We start from the raw sequence: 24,591 nt of genomic DNA, 5'->3' as shown, positions 1-24,591 counted from the left end.
CTGATTGAATAACATTTCTAACAAGACAATAGAATATGACAGCCTTGCTAAATTGGAAGTCACTGTTGCCTACTGAAATGCATGTAACATGCTGGTATCTCTGATCGACTTGGAACCACCATGACTCTTGTTGTTTGACTGTGTGGCAGCCATGCTGAGGACCCTGTTTTCAATACCTCATCAAAGAGGAAATAATACATACACATACTGTAAAACGAGGAATGTTCGCTAGCATTTTAATTTCGCAAATTTTGCAAGCGCCAAGATTCGCGAAATGAAAAATGCACGTGAAAGTTGTCGTCTACACTATATGCATTGAATGCCAGTGGCAGTTCGCAAAAATTTCATGACACAAAAAAAGCTGTCGGCTCCAATTGGCAAAATTTTCATGTCGCGAATATATCATGTTTTACAGTATTGAGTACAGTGCACACCCATTATAATGAACACGTTTATAACGAAATTTCGGTTACAACGAAGTACAAATTCGGGCCACAACATTATCTGCTCTTAAGTTTTTTACTATTTATTTGTTTGGTTATAGACCGAATCTGTGAGGCGGTTTGTGTATAATCGGCATGGGCAGCGCCATTACTGCGGTGTCCCGGCCGACCCCCCTCCCACTCCCCCACCCCTCTCCCTACATTAGCACGCGCACGGAATGAAAAACTGATGCATGGTTGTTTTAGCCAATAGGCTTCTCGTACTGAGTGCACAAACGCTTGCTTAGTGCGCGAACCTTTGTTACAAGTGCGCGTACTCCTGCTACAAGTGCGTGATAAACATGCTGCCCGTGGGGTGGGGGAGAGGAGGGGGGGGGGGGGGGTCGGCTGGGCCACCGCAATTTGAGCTTATGGCTGCGCCCAGTGCCACAAATTGTCTGCTGCCCTCAATGAACCCGAATCGGTCTATAATGAAATTTCGATATAACAAAAGAAAACTGTTAACGGCCCCAAGGACTTCGTTATAACGGGAGTCCACTGTATTAACAGTCATGACCTGAGAACTTAGGAGAATACATCCACATGGAGTTTGACAATGCAGCCAAAAAGGGGCTGAGCATCTTGCCGAGAAGCACAGATATTGGGGGCTGGTTTTGCAACCCCACCACTCTGAAGCAGAACAAAGGCAAAGACAGATGTTTCTCACGCAGAGGGTGTGGTCGACATCATCTCCTTGACGGCTTGGCAGAGCTTCCTGGTGCCGTCGGCCAGCTGGCCCGGCGCGTAGTGGGAGAAGGCGATGCGGATGCAGTGGTTGAAGTAGGGGTTGACGGAGAAGCTGCGAGGGGGTGGATCCAGGTGGAAAAGCAGAAACTGGTTATTAAAGGAGACCTCCGGATGATTTTCGAACTTTTACATTTGAACAACTATTAATTTGTTATACTAAGTACAGAGTTTCAGAATCTATCGTGATTGTGATATAGAATGAGAATTTTTTCACAATTTACAACAAGTTGCAATGAACAAGGATGATGACACGGCAGCCTCAACATAAGAATGTATGAGTTGGAGCTCAAGGAAGCAGAACAAAAGAAGAAGGCATACATAGATTCTACATAGGGGAACTTGTTGAGCAAGCGCCATTGTATTGGAATTACAGTACTACATTTCTGAAATATGTGAGCCTCCTATGTCATCAACATTGTTCAGTATAATTTGTTTTTTAAAAATTTTCAGAGTATTGGTTTCTCTGCTCAAGGGTGACAATAAATTCCACAAATCTACCTGGTATACATGGAGCTATCGAATTATGTACTACATGATGTGAAATTATGAAAAATTGTCTGGAATGTCCCTTTAATGTGTCAGCTCTGTATGGCAGTCACCTGAAATGCACATCCAAATCCATTTTGCAATGGGTATTGAGTATCAAAGCTACAACTTCACAACAAAAGGGTAGTGCAAAGGTAACGATATCAAGATATGGATACAAATGTATCCGTATGAGGAAATTGATATCTGAAATGGATACTTGGGGATAACTATCAAGTTATGGTTATCAGGATGTGAGTACTTTAAGATGGGTTTATGGAGATGACTGTCTAACGATGGATACCTAAAATGGACATGGCTATCATTATTGGGCAACTGGAGATAACTATCTGGAGAAGGGCATCTGAAGATGGATATCCAGTAATGAATATCTAAAGATAGATATCTAGGATAGATATCTAGGGACAAATATTTTGGGATGGATATCTAGAGATGGATAGCTGGGGATGGATATCCTGAAATGGATACCCAGAGGCAATATTTGGAAATGGACACCTTTGGATAGATATCAAGAAATGGATATGTCGAGGCTGATATTTAGAAATTTATATCTAGTGATGATATCTGGAAATGGATACCTTCACATGGATATCAAGTGATGGATATCTAGAGATAATATCTGGGTATAGATACCTTAACATGGATATCCAGAGATGTATCTGGATATGGATACTCTCAAATTGATATCTACAGATGGAAATGGATGAAGAGCTTACTTCTTTCCTTGGGCAAAGTTGATTTTGTATTTCTCCTGACACAGCTGATACAGCTTTGGGACATCAATAGATTTGGGGAGCTCCATCCAGAAGAAATAGCCACCCTGATGAAGACAGTGCAGAAGAAATACAAATGCAACAAGTCTAAATCTACTGTAATAAAACTGATTGGACACCAGCTGCTTTAAAGGGATACTATAGTATAGTATTGGTTGAGGTCAGAATTTAGCTTTTAACTTTTGTGAGATACTTAGAAACCACATTATGCATTGTTAAAGAGCATACAATTCTAAAAGGAATTCAAAGTTTATTTGATAAAAATCAGTTTTGAAATGGCCGACACATCCAAAAACAAAGTAAAACAAAGCGATCCTAATACAAGGTGGATCCCACCTTTTACACTTTGTTTTGGATATCTCAGCCATTTTAGAACCAATTTTAATCCAACAAAACTTGAATTCCTCCTAGAATTATATGCTCTTCCATATTTCATGAGAGGAATCTCATTATGTCAAAAAGTCACCATTGAAAAACATTTGAAAACTTGAAGCCCCATTTTGACCAAAACTGTACCATCCCTTTACAGAGAGTTAATGAAATGTGGTGCCTCCCACTGAAAAACAGAGCCAAAAAAAAAAATAGATAAATAAAATGAAACAAAACCAAAAAAGAAAAACAACAACAATAGCAAACACATCTGATGGAAAAAAAAAATCATTTTTGACTGGTTTGAAACAGATCTTATTCAAGGTTCCAATGGCAGGTCATCTTATCTACATATCACAGTATGCAATAAATGATCATAATGAAACTCATAGGGTGGTATTCTGAAATCCTTCCTAGGAAGAAATTTCTTCCTAAGTCAGGATTTTTTCATAAGTGGTATTCTGAAAATCTTCCTAAGTTTCTTCCTAAGTCTGTTCCTCAGTTTTTCCTAAACTTAGGAAGGGGGTGGGAGTATGCAAATTTCTGACTTAGGAAGTAGTTGGTATTCTAGAATGCACTTAGGAAAGAAATTTAGGAAGATATTTAGGAAAGCTCCACCCCTGTCCTAAGTATGTTGTTAAGAATAGCAAGCTGCAGACATCGTGATAGGGGCGCTTGTCATTCACTGCGCGCACATGTACTTTGATGCGTGAAATGAGCTTGAGAAAGGGGACATGCCGTGCACACGTATATTTGACCCTACGTCATAGTAATATGCAATTGTCATTGGTTGGTTCCTTATGATACTGCATTTCGTATTGGCTTAAGAAAGGACGTGGGCAGGGATAAGGATGGCCTAATTTGCATTAAGAAGTACCTAGGAAGAAATTTCAGAATACCAGTTCTGTCTTTCCTAGGCACTTCCTAAGTTTCTGACTTAGGAAGAAACTTAGGAAGAAACTTAGGAAGATTTTCAGAATACCACCCATATAGTCTTTGGCAATCTATGAAGTATTACTGCACTTGTTGTGTAAGGATGACAGGATGCCTCATGTATTCACCAAATTGAAACGAAAATTGTCAAATATTTTCATTTTCTAACTGCTATAACTTTGATTATTTGAGCTGAAATGTTACACACAGTATCCCGAGTTCAAAAAGAGATCGTTCCATACAAATTTGGACTGACATTGCCTGATATCTCAATATCAATTGGTCATTCCAGATTGACAAACATATTTCTACAAATATGACCATAAAGATCAACTACTCTTACCCCTCCATGACTTTCCCATGGGGTTTGGCAACATCACATGTTGAAAGTTAAAAACTTTGTCACTTATTTCTGGAAGAGACCTAAACATGATTGGAACTTTTGAGAACTCTATCAGTTTTTACCCCACGTATATGAGTGAAAATTCATAAGGAACAACGATTCTACTGTTGTTTGAAACAAATTTTTTGAATCTTTGCAGGTGGTGGTCACTACACGTGGAGGTTTCTAGCCTATGCTTGTGAAATACCAAAGGGCATCTCAAGCAAGTAGATGTGAATTCAGAAAGGTAGTTTGAATATTAAAAATCCAAGGTTTGGATTTAGTCTGCGGACTAGGACAAACTTGGAATGGGCATTCCCAGCCAAGTATCACACACGTTTATGCAATCAAAATAGACATAATTCATGCACTAATCTATATAAATAACTTTTATGTATGTACCTGTAAAGTCTGGCCAAAGAAGCTCAAACCAGCTCATGTTCATTACTAATCGGGCCATATTTTAAAGTTTGAATTCAAGGTCGCATCATGACGATTGCAACAATAAATACTACATTTGTGAATCAAGACTAAGTGAAAGATATGTCAACGAGTCAAAAACGAAAAGATATCTGAGAAACAATACTGTAAAAATTCAAAATTTGGCACTCGCTACTACAATGCGAATTCAGACATCACTGAAGGGAGATAAGGAAAAGAAACTCCTCGGAGAATTTAATGGGAATATTCCCGACAAACACTTTCACCTCTATGGAGGATAATTTCTATTGTGTAGTCTCTCACCTGAGGCACGCTGTATTTCACTTCTGGTGGCATCTCCTCTTTCAACACCGCAGCAATGGCATCCACAGATGTCTGCCAGCAAGAGAGAAATATTATACTCGGGGATGAACATAACGATATAATATAAATGCAGGTTTGTTTGTTTGTTTGGGTGTTTTGGGTTTTTTTTTTAATCTGATAAAATTCTAATTGCGGTGATTGTAAATTGTTTGTCTTTTTCCCTTTTAGAATCAAGTCATTTCTGGTCCAGAATTGTCCTTCAAAGCTAATGCCACACTCCTGTCATAATGAAAACCCCAAAAGTTTTGCGTGCATGAAACTTTCACGAACTTTGTGAGGAGCCAAGATTCATGAAGATGAAATGCACGCGCAAGTTTTTGTCTACATAATGCAGTGAATGCTGGTGCATATTGTGTACTCATAATACTTTCATGAACGGCAATTTGTAAAAGCTTCATGCCATGATGAAAAAGGCCATCGGCTCCATTCTGCAAAAGTTTTATGCCACAAAACCTTCTGGTTTTATAGTTATGTTATAGCCTCGTCTAGTGGCTCCAAGGTACACAAACAAGCAATTCACAATCCTCCTTCCCGTTCTTAACAGCTTACCTTTAACTTTAACTGCTTTTCATGACAAAACACGTCTCAACTCGAAGGATTTTTCTATTGCTGACATGACTCACACATAAAGTGTCAAACAAAAATTTTATCAGTATGTCACAGTAACTGATATGTTATTCTTGTGCTACAAGAAATTTTGAGCAGTCAAGTGTATTTTGCCCTCTTTTTCTCTGTTCTTTTTTTTTTCCATGAATCACACTTTAAACTTTGTAACACCTAAAGAAGAGGGGGAATTCTATGAGAGTATGTTCTCACCGTGATCTGCCCATTCACAAAAATCTGCCAATAGGCAAAGGAAATCTGAACCTTGAATGTACACTCCCATCATTTTCTTTCAAACATCAAGTATTTGTAAAACTGAATGTATCCCAATTCATGAAATTCTTCCGTCGAGATGTTTTCATTGCAACTGATTGACAAAATGTCAATGTGGGGCAATTTGTCAATCAGTTGCAATGAATGTATCCCCCTAAAAAAAAAAAGAAATGAATAGAGCAGGCACAGAATCTCCCATTCGTCGATTTATACATGTACGTTTGTTCTCTTTTGTTTGTTGTAAAGTGCTGAGAAACATTTTTTGTCTTAAGTACTGTATAAATTCTCCATATCATTACCTCCGCCAAGGGAGGAAGTTATGTTTTCAAATGTTACTGTTTCGTTTGTTTGTCCATGTGCAAAATGACTAAAAAAGTTGTGCACAGATTTGGATGAAACTTGCAGGAAAGGTTGAGAATGACACAAGGAACAGATGATTAAATTTTGGTAGTGATCCGGAAATTTTTATGGATTTTATGAAGGATTTTTGATATTTTGGCAGGTAGGGTCAAAGAACTTGGAGTTCCAAGCTGCGCATTTTTTAGGTTTTTCAAAAGTGCATGCTCCAGTTTCTGCTAGGGCAAGGCGCACCGCGCAGCTGAGGGTTTATGACGTAACAAAGGCTTCAATATTGGGAAATCAGGAGATTTTTCAGCATGCATACGTATTGGATGGAAATCACTGATCTCTATGGAAGAGAAAGATCATCAGTGGAAAGTAGCTGTTTGGCAGAGGTCTGCACTCTCAGAGTGCTTTTCTAGTTATTATTATATCAGTGAAATAGAAAATTGAATTTCTAAACTTACATATTGATGAACGTGACCAACCTTAAACGTGTCGATGACATTGTCCAAATGGTCATCAAGAAGACCACTCTTCAGCATGGTACCCACAATGCCACTGGTGAAATGGTTGAACGAGCCCCCACTGTCAAGCAGCTGGCTGCAGAGGTTGAGAAGCGTCCAGTGAGACATTTTAAGGTGAGTCATATTTGATAGGAAAAATCTCCTTTTTTTTTATTCAGAGAAACATGGAGTGCCACAAAATTTTGAAGACATGTACACACGTGTAACTAGTTATCTATTCAAAATTTTGATCATCATGTAATAACAGTACTTTTTCTTCATCATGGTAGTCATCTCTGTCGGCATTCAGCACTGTTCTTCCATCGACCTTGCCAATGATATCACACTGGTATATTACTAGGTGCCGATTTACATTCCCGGACCATGAGGGAGTCACTGAGGAAAGAATCTCGTCCAGGGATGCACCCACTGCATGGGATTTGAACCTAGGATTTACCTCTTTAGGATGTAGCACTTTGTCCACTGTGGATCTGTGACAGTTCTTCTTTATGATATTGTTGTACATTTAATTGTTAGATTGTGGGCTCTTTGTTTTGTTTTGTTTTGTTAAAAGGCATTTGATATTGCAGTGGTATATTCAATAATGAATGCTGTTGTTTAATAAATAATACACTGACAAGGGTAAAGGGACTATTTATCTCACTTGAGAAGACATTACCACAACTTGTGCATCTTGAAAAAAAAACAAAAAAAAAAACCAAAAATGGCTTGTGCTGTCACCAAGAAGGCAACTCCACGGCAATATCTGAGACATCTCCAAATAAGGTGACAACTAATTTGCCCAGAAGTCACCACGACATCTCAGACACATCTTCTCAGTCACTATTCTCATGGTCAGATACTCGGGTATTAAGCAGTGACTGGAATGAAAACAAGCCCATGACCAGTGCACGATCAGTGTATTTTGAAACAAAATTATCTACTTTTCTTCCAAATTGACTTTGAAATTTCATGAAATTGTCAGATATGGTCCATCTTTTAACATTTCAGACAACCATAAGAAATGTTAACGATAAATTACTTAAAAGAATGGTAGAGCAAGGATTCAGAATGCCGACGCCGTGTAGATTTGTACACTGTATGCACAGCATTCACACCGATTCCCCACACTCCCACTCCACACATATTGCAAACAGGCGAGCAGTTTGTTTTCACTCCAGTTATACCGGAAGTGACAAACACCCGATCATGAGAACAGGATGGCATGGGTCTCTGCAAGGCCCCGGAGATGTCTCAGAGATGCCACAGACAAATTAGTCTTTGCAACTTAGATGCAACTAAGGAAATGTTACAGAGATGTCTCCGAAACTGGCTGAAGATGTTGCAGAGGCATCTCCGAGACCAGCTGGAGACCAGAAAAAGTCTCCAAAAAAAAAAAAAATTGAACATGTTTGATTCTCTCGCCACTCCCTGGAGACCTGGCTAGTCTCCAGGTGAGGTCTGGGGGCATCATCACGACTAACGAGACTCTAGTCGCCATCAGGTTGCCATCTAGTCTCCAAGCCAATGAGATACTCACTTTAGAACAGAAACTTATTGATGGCAATAAATGAGCGGTCATTCAATCTACAATTGAAACAAACAATTTGACATTTCAAAACCAAACTTCAGAGTGATATTCTATCCATTATACTTTAAGCATCTTCTTACTTCTTCAAGAGCATTTTCACAATCCTGTCTGATGCTTCAATCCAGCCTAGTCTCATTCCAGGCCCCATGAATTTCGAAACACTGCCGTTGGACACCACATGACCCTTGAAGTCCGCATCCTCAGGATTGTCGTAAGTGAGGAGTCTCAGCGGGGACTGATACCGCTGCCCGCTGCCTTCCTCAGCGGGTTGCCACGACAGGAGATTGTAGACATCATCGCAGATGACCAGTACGTTGTATCTCCTCGCAATCTTGATGATTTTGCGGGCTCTCTCTGCAAAGGTGAATGGCATCAGCATCAGATGAACTTCCAAGTTACTCAAGTAAAATCAACAAGAAGAAAGCATGCAAGCAAAAGGCACACTCTATCTTAGCACTTATGATGGACAAAAGAAATAAAATCACATACTTTTATTTACTGTTTTCTGAAACTTTACTTCCGTTTATCATTGCTACATCAAGGAACCTCTTAACATCATATCCAGAAAATATGGTGACACCATACAATTTGTTATAAAAACTCCGATGAGCTGCCACTTTAAAACGGAGCAACAGTGACATAAAAATGAGGGATGCCGACAGCTTGAAATAGCATACAAAATCTAAGTGAAATTTGAGGTTGCATGGTATACAGTCAGGCTGGCTGATTACCTTACCTGGTGATGTGCATGTTGAGGTAGGATTATGGAAGGTGGAGACGAGATAGAGCATGCAGCTGAATGGCCTGCCCTCTTGTGGTGACCCTTCACCTATGACCTCCCTCAGCTTCTGCTCCAGCTCCACTGTATCGATGCCATCTTCATCCTTGGGGACTGTGGGCAGGGGGAAGGAGGTTGAAATGATAATCCTACTATACCGTGGTACATGCCAACTGATTTGTAGCACTTATTCCCCATGAATGCCGCCCTAATGGCCTATGTATTTCATGAGCATCTAGACATTCGGCTCAGGTTTGTAAATGTGACACCATCAAAATAATACTCAGATTATTTTGTCAGTATGCGCACAATGTTGTCTTGAAATCACATTTTCAACAAGAGACCCGCGGGTCTAGCGCTCACCTGAGTATCGCAAGTTCACCTTTCACGCAGTCACTAATCTAAATTATTCACAGCTCTACCAAAATTTGACCAGGCACTCTCAAGTAGAAGATGAAAATGTACAATAAGGTCCCATTTTTTTAAAGATTCCTTAATTTGGGGGGATTGGGGCCCCCTGGGGCCCTCTGGGTGGGGCATGGTGCTCATTTTGATAAATTGTGATCCTGATCCCCTAGGGATGCTACTTGCCAAGTTTGACGAAAATCCATCATGAGGTTTTCAGGAAGAAGATGAAAATGTACAATTTAGGCCCCCATTTGGACCTTCCCAACCACCCCCCCCCCTCCCCGAGGGGCACCCCTGGATCTCCTATGAACAAACTTGAAACTACAGTCATTAATGTACTCACTCATAGTATTATCTTAGCTCTATAACTTCTGATACTAGAGAAGATTTTAAAAGATTCCTTCATTTTGGGGGTGTGGGCCCCCCGGGGGCCCCCTGGGTGGGGCATGGTGCCCATTTTAACAAATTGAGATCCTAACCCCTTAGGGATGCTACCTGCCAAGTTTGGTGAAAATGGGTCATGGGGTTCTCAAGAAGATAAAAATGTACAATTTAGGCCCCATTAGGATCCCTCCTCACCCCCCTCCCCTGGGTCCCAAGGGGGGCACCCCTGATTCTGCCATGAACAAACTTGAAACTACAGTCATTAATGTACAAACTCATAGTATTAACTTAGCTCTATCACTTATGGTTCTAGAGAAGAAGAAGATTTTTACAGATTCCTTAATTTTGGGGGGTTTGGGCCCCCTGGGGCCCCCTGGGTGGGGCATGGTGCCCATTTTAACAAATTGGGTTCCTAACCCCCTAGGGATGCTAGCTGCCAAGTTTGGTGAAAATGGGTCATGGGATTCTTAAGAAGAAGATGAAAATGTACAATATAGGCCCCATTAGAACCCCTCCCCACCCCCCTCCCCTGGGTCCCAAGGGGGGCACCCCTGATTCTGCCATGAACAAACTTGAAACTACAGTCATCAATGTACTAACTCATAGTATTAACTTAGCTCTATCACTTCTGGTTCTAGAGAAGAAGATTTTTACAGATTCCTTAATTTTGGGGGGTTTGGGCCCCCTGGGGCCCCCTGGGTGGGGCATGGTGCCCATTTTAACAAATTGGGTTCCTAACCCCCTAGGGATGCTCGCTGCCAAGTTTGGTGAAAATGGGTCATGGGATTCTTAAGAAGAAGATGAAAATGTACAATATAGGCCCCATTAGAACCCCTCCCCACCCCCTCCCCTGGGTCCCAAGGGGGGCACCCCTGATTCTGCCATGAACAAACTTGAAACTACAGTCATCAATGTACTAACTCATAGTGTTAACTTAGCTCTATCACTTCTGGTTCTAGAGAAGAAGATTTTTACAGATTCCTTAATTTTGGGGGGTTTGGGCCCCCCTGGGGGCCCCCTGGGTGGGGCATGGTGCCCATTTTAACAAATTGAGTTCCTAACCCCCTAGGGATGCTACCTGCCAAGTTTGATGAAAATCGGTCTTGGGGTTTTCAAGAAGAAGATGAAAATGTAAAAAGTTTACGCACGACGCACGACGGACGACGGACGACGGACGACGGACGACGCACGACGCACGACGCACGACGCACGACGGACGCCGGACGAAGGGCGATCGCAATAGCTCACTTGAGCCTTTGGCTCAGGTGAGCTAACAAGAAACTAGAAATGTCGCTACAGCGACTGGTTATACCCCCGCCAAACAACATTTCATAAGCTTTGGTCAAAACAACATTTGATAAGCTTTGGTCAAAAAACTGAGGAAGTAGTTAAATCCGCAAGATCTTTCCTTGATCTTCTGCCATTAATATGCCATTACCATGGCAACCTACTTTCGGGTACTGTCGAAAAATGCGTCTTGCACATCTACAACCAAAGGCACACATCTGTACCAAGTTTCATGGAAATTGGGCAAAAACTGAGGAAGTAGTTTGCAACACAAAATTTTCCATCATTTTGGCTCATAATATGTGAGCTGTTACCATGGCAACATACTTTTTGTCACTGTCAAGAAATGTGTCATGCTGACCTGTATCCTAAGACAAACATTCAATATGAATTCCATGAGAATTGGAAGAACACTGATGAAGCAGTTTTGCCATGAAGCATTTTGCCCTATATTTTACCAATAACATGCCGTTACCATGGCAACGCACTTTTTGCCACGCGGAAATATGTGTCTTGCACATTAACATATTCAGATGAACATCTGTACCTAATTTCATAAAAATTGATCAAAAACTGTGGGAGGAGTTCGCGACGCAAGATTTGTACCCATTTTTGCCCATAATACGCCGTTACCATGGCAACGTACTTTTGGGTACTGTCAAAAAATATGTCTTGCACATCTACAACCCAAGGCACACATCTGTGCCAAATTTTATGGGAATCGGTTGAAAACTGAGGAAGTAGTTCGCGACGCAAGATTTGTACCCATTTTTGCCCATAATATGCCGTTACCATGGCAACGTACTTTTGGGTACTGTCAAAAAATACGTCTTGCACATCTACAACCCAAGGCACACATCTGTGCCAAGTTTTATGGGAATCGGTTGAAAACTGAGGAAGTAGTTCGCGACGCAAGATTTGCAACGGACCGACCGCCCGACCGACCGCCCGACCGCCCGACCGACCGCCCGACCGCCCGACCGCCCGACCGACCGTCCGCTGATTCCTATATACCCCCTTCAAACTTCGTTTGGCGGGGGTATAAAAAAAAAACACACATACATGTCACTTGCTTTCTCTACTTCAGCTTTAGGCATTGGTCTCAAAACATCATGCACTACCGGTACTAGAAAGGGAGTTTATTTCTACATATGAAATACAGACATTATTGGTCCAAATACACAGGGATAACTGAATGAAATATTCTGTCCACTGAACGGATGAAAAAAGCATTTATTATTTCTTTTATACAACACCTAAAAATAGATCCTTGTCATTTGATGTTTTATGAATTAAGAAACAAGAGAGAATGTGTGAGATCTGAGATCGAGAGAGTGCTGAGCGCTATACGCTAGCACGCTTTCCATCCATATGCTTGATCGCATGCACACTGCAATGCAAGCATCTTAAGTACGTAATGTGCCAGGCTCTTGGCGTGCATGCAAATGGAGCAAATTGCTTGGATCCAAGATTAAATGGTAAATGGAGCCAGAATTGCATGAATGATGATGCAATAGTAAAATGGGACAAACGATCAATATCAGACAACCAATCAAATGACAAAGATCTATTTTGGTGTTATATAATTTATGCACTATCTGTCATGCACATTTACACAGTTGAAACACGCATAATCCACAGTTTAAATTTTAAACTACCTCGGCGAATTTCCTTTTTTTTTCTCCTGTATATTGCATATATACAGCCTTTCCGTATGTGAAGCCCGTAAAGATGTCCATGCTGTGACATCAAGGTCACGTGACCAAAATTGCCATTTAAGGTAAGGTTCCCAAAAAGGGCAACATACTAGTACATAGTGTATGAGACAACCTAGCAAAATCTAAACCACTGCACCATTTGGAATCCCATCAACAATTCCTTCCGCCCAACTTTCTCGTTTGGATAAATTTTTCCTTAAGTTTGGGTGAACACTCACCTGGAACCACCTTCAACTGCTGATCCAAGCGGAATGAGGCGAGAGCTAGGAAGTACGTGGGGTCTTCTACAAAGACCACATCCCCCTTATTGAAGAAGTGTGAGGAGACAAAACCCAGACCCTGGCTGGCTCCAGCTGTGCAGAGTATGTTATCACTGGAAAGAAACAAATTCCTCTCTCCTGGTTTACAAATGTACGGTACTGAAACTCGTGCACACACTTCTCTTTTTGTCCTCTTTTTAAAGAGAATTCAAAAAAAATGTCATTCTTATGAAAAGTACACATTCCCTCGACTTGTTACGAACACATATTAACCCATTGCGTGAGGACGAGTCCCGAGTATACTCAGGCAAGTGTCCGTGGGAAATGCGTGTTTTAGCAAATCAACCCGTCCTGAATGGATTTAAGACCCCATAGTGTGGGGATTCATGGAGAGAGAAGGCTGGCCCTGTTTGGATATAAATATTCGAGAATCCCAGTAACGAATAGTGTACAGCGTTATCACAGATCTCTATGTATGTACACACATGGCCAAAGAATCTGAAATGGAGTCGACCTTTACTGACAAGTGTGCACTTCGATGCACACATTTGCTGGCACATGGCTGACTGGGGCTATCATATTTGTGGCTTTCGAAAACCCTTGGTGGGCAGCGAATTCAATCAGTCCACCTAGTTTCCCCACGCAACCAGGGCTATAAAACCAGACACACTGTGCCATACGATTGAATGAATGAATGAGGGTAATATCAAACTCAAGCTTTCACTGGTGTGTATTATCAATATTGCTGCATTCACTCAATTCAGACATGTACAGCCTGTATTTGGATATTCCCGTATTTCATGTATTTGGGTATTCCCGTTAAAATCCTATATAGGCAATATTCCATGCAATTGTACAATACATTGTTCAATATTGAGAACCGTAAATGTCCCAAACTAGCCATGTCACTGAAAGAACATCTCTTTAATTCACAAAAAAAAAAATGTTAAGAAGAAAACAATGTCTAAAGACACTACACACTTTTATCTAAATCTCATCTTTTTTTTGTTTTTTCTTTTTGAAATCAAAACCCTAAACAAAACAAAAATTTAAATACAATCGATGAAACGACTTGAACATCTCATTCCAAAGAATGATGTGTCTCAGAGAGAGGCAACATAGACTAACCTGTGAACTGGAGTGCCATATCTCCGTGTCAGAAACTTTGCAAGCTGGATGCGAAAGGTCGGTTCTCCCTGGAGCGCTCCGTACTGCAGAAGGTCACAATCTGCGGCAAGTTCCTCAGCCTCAAATATGCAAAAACAAAAAAGCAAGGCAAAACTTAAATACATGATGTCATAGTTGCAAGATCATACGACTCTTTTTTTTAAAAGTTATTTCATGTGGTTGAAAGAGTTCTTCATTTGGATTAAGACAGTAGAAAGATAAGGATAATCCAGCATTACACCAGGTGACAGCCTAAAATCAGCTCCCTCAGCTAAGATTATAGGGCTGCAAATCTCAACAGATGAAAATGTTAACTGCTGCAAACTAAAAAAAGGAAAGAAATTTTAAACAAAGCAAACATACAAGTACCTTCAGGACTAAAAACAAGTCTTAAAGAGCAAAATAATATAGTACAAAATGGGCATATTGACAAAATCACATCATTCTTAATACCGACATGACTATTTCATTTCAAAAACTTGTTTCTTATTATAGATAAAGATTAAAAATATATAAATATCATGAAAAAAAAAAATGTTGACAGCTTTGCTGACCAAAGGACCCATGTTCAGTTTGAGGAAAGCTAAAGATCAGCCCAGTAGTGTATCACCACGTATAGACATTGCATTGACTGGAATGAGGAAAGAAAAATGCACAATCTATACATTAAATGTCACATGTAGTATCTCTCTGTGTACATTAAAAAAGCATACACATATTTTGAATATAAATTGTATTAGCAAGGTAACACTAGAGTTTGTTATTGTTGTTGTTGAAGAATGATAAATGGCATCCATGGGAAATGGTGAATGCTCACAATAGTAGTAATCTAAGGTATGTTACAAACATATCCATCAGCCATGGGAGAAAATAAAGACTTTTGTATACCAGGATGCATAATGTGCTGTTGGTGGACCGGTGCCATTACACAACGCAGGTCATTTGTGTTTGTGAATGGGGGGGGGGTGAGGAATCACTCAATATTATTCCTGTGTCCTATTGTGGAATATCTATTGTGTTTCCTCAAAGTGCATTACAAAGCTGTAATGGCATCCCCTACCTACAATTCTATCATCAGGTCTTAAAGTTCTGGGCAATCAGTTATCATCCCAATCAAACTGGACACATTTCCCAACCCATCGAATTTCGGGGGATCTTGTCGCAGAAATCACCAGGTTGTCATTATATATGAACCTCTACTCCTCACTATTCACTAGCTTCTTTTGGAGAAGATTATTGGTACTAGCTATTCAAATAGTTAAACCCCCCTGGGTAAAATCAGAAAGAGGCAAGCCAAATTTGCAAATGTGAGAGAGAGAAAAAGAATTCAGTCTTCTAAAAAATTTTGCATTCATGAAGGACCGGTAATGGATTTAGCAAACCAAAAAGATTTTGAAACTTCTACAACTGAAACAAACAAGATTTGCAGTCAACATTCTTCAGTAATCAAAGTTGTAAGCATGTGATAAAAGTTGCCACAAAGAACAGTGCTTTATAAAATCAACCTGAAATTCCACAGAATACATTACAAAAGCGGGTGTGCATTTCTCTGCAAGGTAATGAATGCCTTTCAGAGTGTCAAAGCCAGAAACTACTGATCGTAGCATCAGTTGAACCTGTGCCTTGTCACATGATCTTTTTGATATGAATGAATCATTTATCCCATGTGAGATCCCAAACCATAGCCAACACTTTTATCAAGCCCAGACTGGGCAGAAAAACAGGCAACTCCTGTTACAGCAAAGTCCTTGGTACCAGCAGTTTTCATTTTTTTTTTTTACAAATGTACATCAAAATTTGCTAAAGCAGAACATAATGTATTATGATATCTGAAAAGATATACATATAATAATTTTGGGTTTGGAATGTGAATTTTTACTTTGTTGAAATGAAATTTCTAAATATTCTATGTTTGTTATAAGGGGCTGCAAGTGCACTGTACAGAAAGGATGGAAATACTCATGCTCCAGAAATGCATAAAAAGGGGCAAATATAGATAATTGTACATGTAGTTTTAACCCTGGAACTATGACAGGAGATATATGAATCCACAAACTATAGAAATATGAAAAGGGATGAGGGATTTCTTCCTGTACTGCACTTAAGTATACACTTAGCAATTAAAGAAACAAAATTATGATAAATTGAATAAGTTTTGAGCATTAACTTAAAAATTGTCTACACTTCAAGTGTTTTGAGCATGAGCGGGGCCTTTGTTCTCGAGAAAAGAGCAATGACAGAAAATGCCCCATAACCATAATGGGTACAAGTGCAAGGACCATCATTTCAATTGCAGAGCAGATGAAAAATGGAGAGATTAGGAAGCTTTAGATTTTGAGGCGCGGACGTTTGAGACGACGAGTGCACTGGACGTTCTCCTCTCCCCTGCGTCGCGTTGAAAAGTAGCTTTAGATTACGCTGGGACGCAACGTAGAAAAAATAAAATCACGCCCCCATATGATCAGTACATCAAGTAGCTCTCTACGTTGCAAACTGTGCGGACGTAAAAATAGTCCAGTACGCGTAGTGAAAAACTCAGGCGACGCAAGCTAAAAATAGATCGACTTGACGCGCGCTTCTGCGCATGCTCAGAGCATGTTTTTTCCCTCTGAACGTCCGCGCATCTAAAATCTAAAGCTCCCTATTGGGTTGAAGTAGAGGAGCGGGAAATAATCAAGTCTTTGAGATAAGATGGGACAATGTTGTACCAGGGTCCCTGGTTGTACATACATCTAAAACCATTCGAGGAATTTAAAGGTGATACCCTGATGTACAAAGAGCCAGTGAAGGGAACAGAGAATTGGAGTAAAATGGTCAGATCTTTTTGGTAAGGGTCACAAGCCCAGCAGCTGCATTTTGAATTTTTTACAGCGGTGCAATATTTGAGGCAAGGAGGCCAGCAAGAAGGGAATGACAGTCCATCAAGATGACAGTGCAAACAGGAGATATTCCACCAGATGATATCATTTTACAGTTTTGATTAGCAAATGCAGAATTCCAATGGCTTCGCGGTCACATTCTCTCTAGAAAGAAAAGGTTCTTCCACCAACCAAACGTTCAGCAGGTTTGATTGCACACATACTCAATTTCAGCTTCCCATTATTTAAAAAATAGAAGAAGTAAGAACAGTAAGAAACTGCACGGGATGTGGTATTTAGTACAATGAGCAAATCAGCATCACATCAAAGCAGGTGGATAATGGCCTTGAAATTACCATCCGCATCTGCACCGCTTTCTGCAGCAGCCCAGCCGCGCTTCTGAGAATGGCTTTCCCCGGTGCCCCGGCGAACATGGCGGTCATGTCGTCCGACATGATGCCATGGTGACGAAATTCGTGCACGAAATAGCCAAACTTTTCTCTCTCCTCCTTGGTCATCGCCTCCAGTGCCTCAAGGGGCACACGCCCACAGGAACTCATAGTGTCTTGTAAACGATGGTCCCTGTTGATCGATGTAGGATGGTGGTGTTTGCAGAAGATAATGGGTCTTTCCTTGTCTGCTTGGTTGAAATTATTGAGCTGTTCACAAAGTAAGGAGACTCCTTACACACCACATTTATTTTAATATCATTATCCAAAAAAAAAAAAAATGCTGGTACACCGTTCCAGACTGGAGATCATCAATGGTAGTTCAAGGCCTCAACAGTCTATAAAACTACAATGCACGCCAGTCTCACCAGCTCTAATTAATACCAGTACCACTTACCAGTAACTTGCAAATACTCTGTTATAAAATGCTGAAAGATTCACCTAACACATCACATACAATGTATGCTTTGTATATGTGCATTGTACAAATACAATTCAGCCCCCAATATCATAACATCTGGTTTACACTAGTTCATGGAAAAAGCATACATATAGTATGTTTGGCTTCAAAACATTGCGAACTTTGTTCGCTCTTAAAATGATTGAGTCAAGGGTTCAGTCTTGTCATGTGAGGAATCAAACAGCCAGGATCTCAGGGATTAAAAGGTGAGAATGAGCCTAATAATAAAAGAACACCTCACATTGTAAGATTTGTAAGATTTTATTGACTCTATCGACCCCCTCTGAGAGTACAAACATATTTACAAAATACAAAAATATAAGTGATAATGTACATGTACATGTGAAAATAACAGATATAATATAAACTAGAAAAGCACTCTGAGAGCGCAGACCAAGCATGCAGCTCATTTTCCACCACTAATCTTGTTCTTCCATTAGAAATATCAGTGATTTCCACCCATACGTACTTATAGGATTGTGTGCTGAAAGTCTCCCGATTTCCCAATATAGAAGCCTTTGTTACGTCATAAACCCTCAGCTGCACGGCGCGCCTCGTCCTAGCAGAAACTAGAGCACGCAATTATGTGCGCGCATGCAAACCTCAAATATGCGCAGCCTGCACTCCCAAGTTCATTGACCCTACCTGCCAAAATATCAAAAATCCTTCATAAATTCCCCCAAAATTTTCAGATCACTACCAAAAGTTAATCGTTTGTTACTTGTGTCATTCTCAACCTTTCCTGTAAGTTGCATCCAAATCCGTTAACTATTTTTAAAGTTATTTTGCACACAGACAAACTAACTAACTAACTAACTAACTAACTAACTAACTAACTAACGAACAAACAAACAAACCAACGGGAACGAAAACATAACCTCCTCCCTTGGTGGAGGTAATAAATATGTTTACAAAACAAGGCGTAAAGGACTTTTAACTACTCTACCACTACGTGTACAAACATTCACATATAGATCTACTTTACTTTCTACAAAACTACTGTCTTTCTTCTTTGGTATTGAAGAGAACTGAAACATAATAATTCTGACAAATTTGGCTAGTTTTTTCAAATGGCAAGCATTAGCTGAATAGAATAGTTTGGCCGTATGTAATGCAATAGCATACAATATGATTTAAGAAAATGAATATGAACATGTTTACTCACACTCGTACAGTGGTGTGTTTGCTTTGAATTATAAACACATTTATCACCAATGACTTTTGGCTTTCTGTCCTTGTCATTCAATAATTTCCCCATCCATTCCAGAGACTCCAACCCCAAGCACCTTCTGATCTGGAGATTCTCCCGCCCGAAACCCCCAGCAAACGGGAGACTCCAAGTTGATGTGTGCGAAGCGCGAAGTTCCTAGGGTTCTAGATGTTCTCTGGTGCTATCTAAGGCTTATTTTTTCAACATACGATAGCAATAAGTAACAAATCCTTTCCACCGGGAGACACAGAGCCAGGGCGGGAGAAATCAAATCTCAAACGGGAGAACGGGAGATTTTGCAAAAATGGGCTTTTGGAGGGAGATCTCCCGTCGAAAACGGGAGAGTTGGAGTCTCTGCCATTCCCCCTCCCCCCCCCCAAAAAAAAAAAATATATATATATTTATAAAGAGACATCAAGCAAGAAAAGAACATGCAAGTCATTAAAAGCATAGTTTTGCATGGTACCAGTAATCATTCTCTCACAGCAAAACATTGCATGATCAATACCATTGGTACTCTAAGTGTGACTGATCATGTTGATCAGGTGTACATGTAAGTACGGCATAATTCATTGCCTTTTGAATTTGCCCATTAACAAGTCTTGCCGGCTTTAACTGCACATGCTATAAAATAAAGAGCATTTATTTCACTGGTTCAAATACCTGCTTTAAAGGGATGATACAGTATTGGTGGAGAGGAGGATTGGGCTTGTAACTTTTTGCCAGATACCAAGAAAGCACTTATGAAATAGTACAGAGCATGCCATGCTAAGAACAATTCAAAGTTTATTTGATGAAAACCAGTTTTGGAGAGGCTGAGCCATCCAAAAACAAAGTAAAACAAAGCAATCCTTATAAAAGGTGGGTCCCATCTTTTATTACGATTGGTCTCTTTTGGATTACATCTCAGCCATTTCAAAACCAATTTTCATCAGATAAATGTTGAATTCCTCTTGGCATTACATGCTCTTTCACAGTTCATGAGAGGTTTCTCATTATCACAACAACAACAACAACAAAATGTTAGAAACCTGAAGTTAGGTCTCAACCAAAACTATACAATCCCTTTAATACTCTTGATAGCATTGAAGAATTGGAGGATAGGATTGGAGGATACAACACTAGCTAGAAACTCTGTGGGCACATCAACGTACAAACTAGCACTCCAGATTCTTATGCCAAATGTCATGATGATTGCACACAGCATCTAATATCCATGTCTAAACATGTGTTTTCAAGATTGACCTAGTTGTAGCAGCGAAACAACTTCCCATCCCATGAATAGCGGAAGTCTCAGTTTTGACAGTGATTCAACTGAAATATCACTAACCTGAAGTATCACTGACCTCTACTCTAGTACTAGGTAACATGATACTGTAGGTGGCAGTTAACCCATGCAGTTAAGGAGTGTGCAATACTTTTGTATCTGGTAAAAACAAGCCTAAAATTGGGAAGGCTGATCTTGTATAAGCATGGACCTACTGCACATAATATGGACATTCATCATTTCGTTAATTAATGCATGTCTCTGTCGATGGCAAAAGTGTCCCACAAGCATTTTAAACATTCTTCTCTGAGTTTGATCGTATGAGCTCCACCGCAGGCAGGCCGGGGCAAAACACAATGCAGCTTTGAAAAAATCTATCTTTATAAACTAAATGCACAGAAGATATCTGTCTTAAATCAAGGAAATTGCATGGGCCGTTGTGGTATATCACCGCTCAGACATTCATTAGTGAAATGCTGGTACTTTTAAAAGAAAGATACGTTTTTAGCTAATTGATTATGATCTATGGTCATCATAATCTCATTTCCCACCTTCTCTGCACATATTTCCAGAGAAAAAACAGATAGTAAGGGGACAGGATATGTCTGTCTTACTATCAGGCAAGGTCATTCGTGTGAGTACCCTATGAGGGAATTGGTAATTTCCAACTCAGTGACACAAAATCAGTCATATCTGAGGTTGGCTGCTTTAATTCTCATCAGTGGCGTTTATTCAAAGACGTTTCAGTCTGAAAAGGCGCATCAGCCAAATAAGACCGGAATTAGGGAAACAATTCCTTTGCCACTAATGTCAGTGACAATGCACGATGTTATGCAATCATCATTTTTGAGACATCTGTATTGGTACAGGCACTTAATGAAATGTGCATTTAATCAGGTGGCTGTGGATCTCGTACTTCAAAGTGGTTCTTGTCTTTGAAAGTCCACTCGTTAGTACGTCCATGGTCTAAGTACTAGTAAACATCTTACAGTCACTGGCGTTGTCCCACTAGCCCCATCACACATGCTAGAAACCGAGTACCCAATAACTCGAACATGCAAGCAGGGTACAATGGCACGACTGTGAAGAATTTATGTAAATGCTCTCATAATCTTTGAAGTTACTGTATACGCCATATATTTCGCGAGTCTAAATTTTCGCAAATCTGGAATTCCAAACAATTTCATGAGTGGTTAAATTCGCAATCGTGGAGTCCTGTGACTCCTGGTATGAACGGTGAAGTGTAAACGCATACGTCACATTCACATCGGGATCAGAGTCAATATTTTTGCATAGTCTTTAATTTCGCGAATAGCACCTGACTCGCGAAATTCACGAAAATAAAGACCTTGTGAAATATTCGGTGTATACAGTATTTGACCACAAAATAATACAGTAAATAGTATGCAGGGTGGTCCACGAGGGGTTTTAGCATGTCGCTGCAACATGCTAAAATTCTTGTGCAACATCCTAAAAAGCCTGCAACATGCTATGCAACATCCTCAAGAATTTGCAACAAGCTCAAAGTAAAAGTATTCAAAAATGTGCAAAACATGTGCATAACATAAGAAACATCAATCTACCAGGTACGCTGTACTTTAGATATTTGTGTGCAAAACATGAGAGAGAACATTGAATGTAAGCAGCACAAGCAGCAAAATATTGCGTACAGAGGTACTATGTACTCATCGTGTGCGCTCCGCGCATGTCAATTTCTGCAATATTCTCAGATTCTGAGCTTGCAACATGCTAAAATTTCAAGTTGTGGACCACCCTGTAGTATGCATTACTAATGTCATCAGTGCAAATACAATACAAATAATAAGCATTTTTACACATCAGAATGACACAGGACAATGAACAATGAGAAATGTAAAATAAAGGAAAATGCTACAGGGGGGGGGGGGGGTGTTTAACAAAGTCAAACTTAATCTAAGATCGACTAAAAATTATGGCATGCCACAGCTTTCCCTGGTCAATTTCGTGAGCCCATTCACCATCCACTTCAAATTATCATTAATGTTTACAGAATAGAGCATCGTCATTTATTTTATCAATGGCTATGCATAAGAAAAGTCTCCAAAATCTTTATTTTCATTAGAAAGTTGAGCAACATTGAAGACATATACACAGCATATACCATAATTTTTAGTCAATCTTGAATTTTAAGTTCGACTTAATTCTTCGTGAAACATCCCCCTGTAGCTGTGCTAGACTAAATCTGGGTTGACTGGAACAGGAAGGTCTCTTCCCACCTCCCATAACTGCGACCAGCCCGAACACCTCCATGCTCGGAAGCATGCCAGCCCAAACATGTAGCACTGCGGGTTTAAAAGGGTGTGTACAGTTCTGGTCGAGGTGAGGATTTAGCTTAACATTTTGCGAGATATTCAGAAACCACTCTGTGAGATGTCAAAGAGCACACAATTCTAAGGGGTATCAAAAGTTTATTTGATGAAAATCGGTTTTGAAATGGCTGAGATATCCAAAAACAAGGTGAAACAAAGAGATCCTAATAAAAGGCGTGGCCTGTCGCCTTTTATTATTACCGGTATCGCGGTACTGTATCACTTTTTTGGATATCTCAGCCATTTGAAAACCAATTTTCATCGAATAAACGTTGAATCCTTCTTGAAATTACATGCTCTTTCATATATTTCATTAGACTCGAGGTTTCTCATTATCTCACTTAGGAATGTTCAAAACATGAATATGGTATTTCCCCACCTCAACCAGGCAGTACTGTACAGTCCCTTTAACATTTCGAAATACAATCATGGTTATGCATACCAAATATGACAAAGATAAGTTTACATCGTATAAGATTAATGATAATATGCCAAATACTGCAGTCTGTACTGATAATGATATGATCCCAACTGCTCTCTGATCGCACGAACGTCCCGTCAAAAGGGAGCCTAGCCGGTACTCACGATATTCCACCACAGACCTCTAATTAGTGTGCAGTATCCTACGACTGCTGTACAAAAACAGCAGCCAGCCCAAGGCGGCCCTATCGCAACTCACCAGTCGCCGCGAAATAGCCTCCTGCAAGCCCCTGGTAACACTGTGCAAGATTTTAGACCCTGGACGGCCAGAAGCAAACGCAGTGATATTGCCTTTGTGGTATTCCATCTCTTTCTGCTGACTGAAAAAGTAGCCATGCTGTGCTAATTCTGATGCCGGCATCTTTTCTAGAACTTCCAAACTAACGCGAGACTGCTCCATTTTGTACGAGTTTCTGTCTTCCCAAACAACTAACGTTAGTACGATTACTAGTGACTATAACGACGAACATTAATTGTACCTTGCATGGTAGTCAGTCAATAGACTGGTCATTCGGATCTCATGGGGTTCAGAGGGCCGGGGCGCGGCCGGGGCGTAGGGGTGCATCCATCCAACCATTCTGTAGATGTCCCGTCCTCCCCGATCCCCACAGGTCCAGGCGCCACCAAGAGTGATCACAGTACATCGTACAGTAAACTCGTACTCTGTAACCCTGTCACTCTGTTTAGCCCCTCATAATCATTGGCCCCTGGGAGCTGGAGGTGCTGCATGCTTGGGAACGCACTGCGTACAGCTGCACCCACGATAAGGGGATGTGGGGGTGAGGGGGAGCATAGCACCCCTTTGAAAAATGATTGAGGTAGCAACCCCAATGTAAATGTGTATATTGGGTCCGTGTATACTAAGTATTACATGCATTACATACGTGTCATTCCGGTGAAAACCTGAAAGTATGTTGCACCCCCTCCCCCGAAAGAAAAAAATTAAAAAAAACATTTATATTTGGATACCGTATTAGATTTCATAATAATTTCATTAAAGCCCTTGTACAGTAGTCAATTAGACACCTGAATTGTCGCCAGAAGCCACGAAAGTGATCGATTTTCTCAATGACGCAACAGTAAAGAATTAGTTTGTAGGCCCTATTCTATTTTTATTTCCTGCATTGTTTGCTAAGTAGTGGATCTATAAATTTCCTTTATCCTATGGT

At 40.3% G+C, this 24,591-nt stretch overlaps 1 protein-coding gene across 1 annotated transcript; it reads right to left on the bottom strand.

Annotated features, from left to right (window-relative positions):
- Positions 1-1,145: 1,145 nt before the first annotated feature.
- Positions 1,146-23,822, bottom strand: LOC139721284 (2-aminoadipate transaminase-like). The gene is made up of 9 exons (XM_071632606.1): positions 23,622-23,822; positions 14,312-14,430; positions 13,142-13,296; positions 9,085-9,240; positions 8,429-8,702; positions 6,740-6,854; positions 4,977-5,048; positions 2,492-2,595; positions 1,146-1,281 (listed from the first exon to the last, which is right to left on the bottom strand). Exons 1-9 carry the CDS (start codon positions 23,820-23,822, stop codon positions 1,146-1,148), a joined length of 1,332 nt encoding a protein of 443 aa, XP_071488707.1.
- Positions 23,823-24,591: the final 769 nt, after the last annotated feature.

This window comes from Diadema antillarum, unplaced genomic scaffold (genome assembly GCF_040938485.1).
Source record: "Diadema antillarum isolate AM-2024a unplaced genomic scaffold, OU_Dant_1.0 scf00000141, whole genome shotgun sequence".
NCBI lineage: Eukaryota > Metazoa > Echinodermata > Echinoidea > Diadematoida > Diadematidae > Diadema > Diadema antillarum.
The sequence above is the reverse complement of the archived record's forward strand: the minus strand, read 5'-3'. Positions and strand labels throughout refer to the sequence as shown.

Excerpts from the sequence above, each read along its gene's own strand:
- LOC139721284 (XM_071632606.1), bottom strand. The coding sequence starts at position 23,822 with ATGGAGCAGTCTCGCGTTAGTTTGGAAGTTCTAGAAAAGATGCCGGCA. Across the intron at positions 13,297-14,311 it reads TATGGCACTCCAGTTCACAG|TGATAACATACTCTGCACAG; the intron begins GTTAGTCTATGT and ends GTTTCTTTCCAG. Across the intron at positions 1,282-2,491 it reads AACTTTGCCCAAGGAAAGAA|CTTCTCCGTCAACCCCTACT; the intron begins GTAAGCTCTTCA and ends ACCCCCTCGCAG.